The sequence below is a fragment of the Musa acuminata genome, chromosome BXJ1-3, assembly GCF_036884655.1.
Source record: "Musa acuminata AAA Group cultivar baxijiao chromosome BXJ1-3, Cavendish_Baxijiao_AAA, whole genome shotgun sequence".
NCBI classification, from domain to species: Eukaryota; Viridiplantae; Streptophyta; class Magnoliopsida; order Zingiberales; family Musaceae; genus Musa; species Musa acuminata.
The window spans coordinates 430972-437353 of NC_088329.1; the positions used below are offsets into that span (position 1 = coordinate 430972).

Here is a 6382-nt window from a genome sequence, read left to right on the forward strand (position 1 = left end):
TCTCGACGAAGGGGCTTTTGATGATCAGATCATTTCCTTCAGCATCTCTTTTGATGCCTGAAGATTCTCAAAGCATATATAATTAAGCATGCGCAAGCAAAAGATGTGACCAAAAATAATACCTGGCTGTAAAAAGTTGGAATGATAATAATTTTTTAGGATTCATATTTACAATGAGTCAATATATATCAACAGAGGCATCTGAAACTGAGACATAACCGTTCATAGGTTACACAACTCGAAAAGTATATATGATTATGCCTTGCAAAATTATGAAGTTGAAACCATCGTTATAGTTGTGAGCTAAGGGAAAAATGGCAAAGCAAACATGAAGACTATCTATCCACCAATATTCCTTAAGAGCCAATCAACTGCCGCATGGACATTTCCAGAAGTGGCACTCAAAGCCCGAATGTTTGCTGGAGTGTCCAAGAAACCCATTTCTTGTAGCTGGGATAGCTGTGTCGCATATCGTTCCTCTGGTGGCACTGCAAGACATAGACCCATAGAAATGTTTAACACTTGGGAAATTTGGAATACAGATTTCGATCGCAAAAGGATATTCTGGTATTAATTGACACAGGCTAGAAGGCATATAACCATCAGGGTTATTAGGAACACCAGCACCAGGTCCAAGCCCACCGAACATGTTCATCAGGAGCTCCAGTCCACTGGTATTTGTAGTCCCTGCATCAAAACAAAATGATAAATGCATCTTGTATTTAAAATGCATCCATTGTGCAGAAATATCATTAAGACAGAAAGACTTGAGATCTTATGGAAAGCCATATCACAGATCTAGTGAATGAACATGGGATCGAGAGGCCCCAAGGACCAGATACATTGGATGATTTCCTCATACCTGCTGCACCACCGTCATTCTGATTTTGTTCCCTGCAATGACGAGCATAAAGTCGGTGAACAAATCAAAATTTGAAATGCATGCCAGTAACTAACTCATCTTAAGGTGCAAAGGCAACAAACAGTCAAAGCTCGGCTCCAATTGTGCTTTTGCACTAGTTCATATATCAAAAAGAAAATGAAACTTAACAACATTCTTTTTTTTCAAATTTCAATCTTAGTCAATCAAACAAGATTTCACCCATGGACATTAAAGAAAAAAGGCAAGCTCAACCAATCCTAGACATGCACAAGTACTTTATCTATTTTGATGAGTGATAATATGTAAAGGTTAATGAATAGCAGAATAACAAAATAAAAGGAATCAATCTTATATAAGTGATAACTTACTGGCTCGACTGTTGCCGAACAACCTGGGATAGAAGTGATTGCTGAAAAGATTGAAGTTGCTGCAAAGAGGAAAAATAAAGACTTTGCAACAGAAAACCAGAAACAAATTATGATTGCAAATGTAGCTACCTGCAACATCTCAGGAGAAGTAAGCTGACGAATCAATTCTGGGTTCTGCAACATATCTCTAAGTTGGGAATTGGACCCCAATGAGCCACCAAGTTGCTGATTCAATACCTAATAATAAGCAACAATCAGATATGGACTAGCAAAAATTACAGCTCTGTCTCACTCATAATAGATAGCAGATACCTGATTCATAAACTGAGGGTTGGAGAGAAGGGACTGCATCATCTGCATAATGGCTGGATTCTGCAGAACCTGATTCAAAAAGGATGGATCCGGCATGCCACCAGCCATCCTTTCCAACTCTGGCAAACCAGGCCCGCCTAACCCCGCAATGGCTGGAGATCTTCCATCACTTACAGGGGCTTGTCTAGTGTTTGTAGTTCGTGCACCTCCTGCTGTTGCATGAACTTTTAGTACATAACAAATAAACCATATGAAGTAATAAGAATATCAAATCACTTACCTGTTCTGCCCCATGGGTTTGGTAGTGGGTTACTGTTTGGTGCAGCAGTTTCGTTTGTTGCATCGGAATCAGTAACGGACTGGTTTGGTGTCTGATCTCTTGCCTGCATAGCACCCAGATTCCCCAAAAGTGCAGCAAATGGGTTTCGCTCCAAATCGTTGCCCAAGTTCCCTGCTCCGGTCGTAGCATTCAGGAATGGCTCCTGAACAGTTTCATACATGCGCCTAAGCATGTTGAATCCTTCTGGGGATGACTCAATGTTGCTCATAGCCCTATCAGTGTTCCGCATTAATTCTCTCATGAGTTCAGGATTCCTCATGACTTCCAGTGATTGTCGTAGTGTACTAGGGTCATTAAGGACATGTGCGAAATCAGGGTTACGGTCTATGATTTCACGCATTTGAGGATTGTTCATTATCATATTTCGCAACAGGTCAGGATTATTTATCAGACTCTGAACGGCAGGCATATTCATCATTTCCCTCATCATGCTAGGATTTTGAGCAAGCTGCTGCTGCATCTGATTAAGATCTGGTAAACCAAACCCCAAAAAACCTGAACCACTACCATCTCTTCTGTTAACACCAAGGCCAGGGAAAAGCGAGCCTCCAAAATCAGCTCCAAATCGGCCACCTTCATTAGAACCACCACTCTCAACACCTGTAGTATTGTTCGGAACCCTTGAAGCTCCATTGCTAGCTACAGTCACATCAGCAGATGCAGCTGGTGGTATTGAACCACGAACCAAATGAATTGTGTGATCTGACTCCAGCCCTAGGAAGGACAAAAGACAAAAGGAAGCCTTAAAATAATGCCAGTGAATGATGGAGACCAAGAGAACCAACCACATCAATGCAATCATCTAGCCTTAATGGTCACTAACTAAAGCACAGAGAGCAACAAGGCGACCACACAATTAACAAGAAATGAGGTGGTACTAAACAGAAAATAAACAACTTACAATCACTCAGTTAGCCAGTATGATTGATGCCTAAAATAACAAGAGGATTAAATATGAAAGAAATGAAAAAAAAGAAATCTGCTGTACTACTTCAAGGTAGGAGTCAAGCATCATAAAATTAGGTCAATATGGATTCAAGTAAGTCCAATTGTAACAAGAATGTCAAGGAATCAAGCAGGATACTATGGAAAAATTCAACAAACTTTTGAGCTCCAACCATACCATATAACAATAACTTATCATGTTTTTTTATGTGGTAAAAGATCTACTTGAACAATTTTATGTAGTAATAATTATATTTATTGTATCCTTGCCAAGATTTCTAGTCTGCTGGACGGACAGTACAGTACAAGTTGGCCCAGTTTGTAAACAAATCAGGAGACAATTCAAAATCAACAAAAATGTAAAAAAGTTGTAGATAAATTAAACAAAGACTACTTGAACAATTTTATGCAGTAATAACTATGTTTTTTATGTCCTTACCAAAGTTTCTAGAGACAGTACAGTACAAGTTGGCCAAGTTTGTAAACAAATCAGGAGACAATTCAAAAATCAATGAAAAAAAAGTTGTAGATAAATAAAACAAAGACTGACACAAGCAAATTTGTGGTTTCGCATACAAGTTCATGTCAACAGGCAAAGATGGATATGATGCACTCTGTTGAAAGGAGAATAGAACAAGAGAGTTGATGCCCACACATACAACACTAGAATCCCCAATGCACACATTATAAAGGAAGACCCTAATAGAATAGGAGTACAAAAGTCAAATGCAAATACAAATCCTTCCCACCACCACAGACCTTTCCTTCCCTAAGTTGTTTTCTTCTGAAAATATTGCTGGCCTGACATGCCAGTATGGGTCAAACTCGAAGCACACCAAACAAAAAGCATGAGAAGCCTATAGCAATTTAGAGAATTTCATATGTACCCTAATACAGAATACAGATGCAATTTTTCACACATGAGAGTTCAAATTAGCAGATATCCCCTTATAATTTGTAAAAAAAATTCATACACCCAGTTCTTTTATATATGTACAAAATTTCTAATTTGAAGAGTATTAATAAAGACCACTAGAGAGGGTTTTCATGATAGATAATCATAAAGGTCTGTTTATTTAGAGGGGCACACAACTTTAGGGGAGCAACCATGCAATGTTGCCAGCAATCTAATCTAAAAGACTAAAACTAACCCCAGATAGGATAAAACTATACCTAAACTCAGTCTCATCAAAATTGCATCAACTCAAAATTCTAGTGAATATTTTTACCCTAAACTGTTTGTCAGGTTTTCTTCTGTGGTCCAATTCCTTTGTAGTACTTCACTGCACTATAAATTATTCACGATATTTTGCTCATGCAAATTAAGTGATGTATAATAATTAATCCACATTTAGTTACGGCATGCTTCTTTTGTACTGACAAAAATGTGGCAACAACTTCATTGCAAGCGAGTTCATAACATAATATAATTGAGACCACCACTTGCCTTCCACTCAAAGCTTCATCATTAACTTTTTGTATACCTTGTGGACAGTTATATATGATTAACATATCACTATACACATATTTTACACAAGATCCACAAGCAATATAGCTAAATTGAAATGTATGTTACCCTCAAGTATAACCATGAATAAGCTTAAAAAGACCAATTGACTGTCTCCTTTCCTTCTCAAAGAACAAGAGATGTCATAAAACTGACTCACAGCTCAATAATGTAACAAAGTTAGTCACAGGACAATTATTATTAAGTTAATTACAGTAACAAATGTGTCAACTTGTTTTGCTCTTAACAGACTGTAAAAGACTCCAACTTGCTCAATTGTCTATGACATCCAGTAAAATATTAAGCGATAATCCCTACACCCTAAGGAAATACCATCTTCCATATTTACAGAAAAAGAACGGTCAAAATGCAGCATATCACCAGTTTGCCAGTTACATGTTGAAAGATTTGGAATACGTACCTAAGTATTTCCATGTCAATATATGATAACTCACATTTCTAAAAACAGTTTTGAACTGTCAACCAAGTAACCGGTAGAATGAGTATACACTAAAATCTGCCAGAGTTGCATGCTCTTAAGGCACTGCAACCACTTATCTGACATCAATTGCTCCAAGTCATCAACCTTGCAGGATAAACTACTCTAACAAGAATCCAGCTATAATACGACAGCCTCATGCAGAAAATAATTGCATTGATCTAACTATCCAATCATTTTTCTACACTTATTAGTTAATGACAGGAACCAGAATTTTCATCCCATGTTCAATTTTCCAGAATTTTTTATTTGTTTCCATATCTTTCACATTGGATAAATTAGACCTATCATTGAGACATGCTATCAGCTCAAGACCACAACTCTAGTCCATATATTGGTCTAAATTCAACACAATATTTTATATGATTGGTTGAGCTCGGATACAAAAAATTAGGTCTTATTAAGTCACCAGAAAGCACAGGCAAGTCCTTAATAATTTATGCTCGGTCCAGACCATAAGAATCTCTATAAAATCATAATAAATACTTTATCCACTTTGCGGATAATAAACAATAAACCTTAGACAGCCCGATTCACTAAATACCTTTTGGCCATCGGTCGTTACATATCATGAGATTTTACTTTCAATTTTGTTATGATAGAAGTGCCTCTCTGGGAGGATATCTTCACCCCTTGAAGAAAGGAGGCGAGGCCGTTGATAGGAGGTGAAAATCCTAAAAATTTTAAGGGGCATCAAGACAGAACATAAGGTCCAAAAGCATTTCCATCTTGAAGTTGTGCGCTGACACATGATAAATATTCATTTCAATATATATTTCTTGTTCAACGTTTGATCAAAGCATCGAAAGCTTTCATCCTTTACGCATCCACTAGTGATTATTTTTGACATCTTGCATTTCTTATGCTATATCGCGTCTCTTTAAGGAAGATTCTCTCGTTAACAGGCAATCAATTCTGAAAATGACATCTATCTACAAAATAAATAGGGAGATATGATCAACAGGAGATGAACAAAGCAAAAGGACACGAAATCAGGCGACGCACCGTAGCTCTCCAGTGTCTGCTCGTCCTTCAAGATCCGCCCTTTGTAGATCAGCCGCTGTTGCTCCACCGGGATGTTGCACTTCTCAACCAGGGCAGCCTTGAGGGCCGCGACGGTGGAATCGAGAGCGGTCTGCACCGAAAACTTGGACCCGCTCGAGGATCGGACGTGCACGGTGACGGCGGCTGCCCCTCCGACGGTGTCGGAGCCGCTTGCGTGGCCGGAATCCCCGTCGGTGCCCATAGCCCTAGGCCAAGGACGATCGCGTCCCGATCAAAGAAGCACGGCTCGAGAAAGGGAAGGGGACCGGGCCTCTCTCTAGCTTGCAAGGGAGGAAAGGGAGCGATCGGAAGCTTCAGGAAACGGTATTCGCGCAATCAAAAAGGGGGAAGAAGAAGAAATAAAAGAGAAAAAGTTAACTCTTTTCTCGTTTTTATATCTTCTTCAAGGGGAAGGGGAAGGAGGGCCTTCTCACGTGATGTGGACGTGTACAGGGACGCGTCACGCCCGTCTCACGTGACAAAC

General features: G+C 39.1%; 1 protein-coding gene across 2 annotated transcripts; it reads right to left on the bottom strand.

The window, feature by feature from the left end:
* Window positions 1-127: 127 nt before the first annotated feature.
* Window positions 128-6270, bottom strand: LOC135614481 (ubiquitin domain-containing protein DSK2a-like). 2 transcript variants are annotated; one of them, XM_065111901.1, is made up of 8 exons: window positions 5860-6270; window positions 1844-2617; window positions 1564-1775; window positions 1381-1488; window positions 1252-1310; window positions 863-894; window positions 601-687; window positions 128-488 (listed from the first exon to the last, which is right to left on the bottom strand). In XM_065111901.1, exons 1-8 carry the CDS (start codon window positions 6098-6100, stop codon window positions 340-342), a joined length of 1662 nt encoding a protein of 553 aa, XP_064967973.1. In that variant the 5' UTR covers window positions 6101-6270; the 3' UTR covers window positions 128-339. The 2 variants fall into 2 exon arrangements, with proteins under 2 accessions (XP_064967973.1, XP_064967979.1); XM_065111907.1 differs by having other exon boundaries at window positions 1564-1772; window positions 5860-6269.
* Between the last annotated feature and the right edge of the window lie 112 nt (window positions 6271-6382).

What these genes read in the sequence shown, in the direction of transcription:
- LOC135614481 (XM_065111901.1), bottom strand. Translation starts at nt 6,100, where the DNA reads ATGGGCACCGACGGGGATTCCGGCCACGCAAGCGGCTCCGACACCGTC. An exon ending in GTTCGGCAACAGTCGAGCCA is followed by an intron (nt 895 to 1,251) that starts GTAAGTTATCAC and finishes TCGTCATTGCAG; the next exon opens with GGAACAAAATCAGAATGACG. An exon ending in TGTTCCTAATAACCCTGATG is followed by an intron (nt 489 to 600) that starts GTTATATGCCTT and finishes TATGTCTTGCAG; the next exon opens with TGCCACCAGAGGAACGATAT.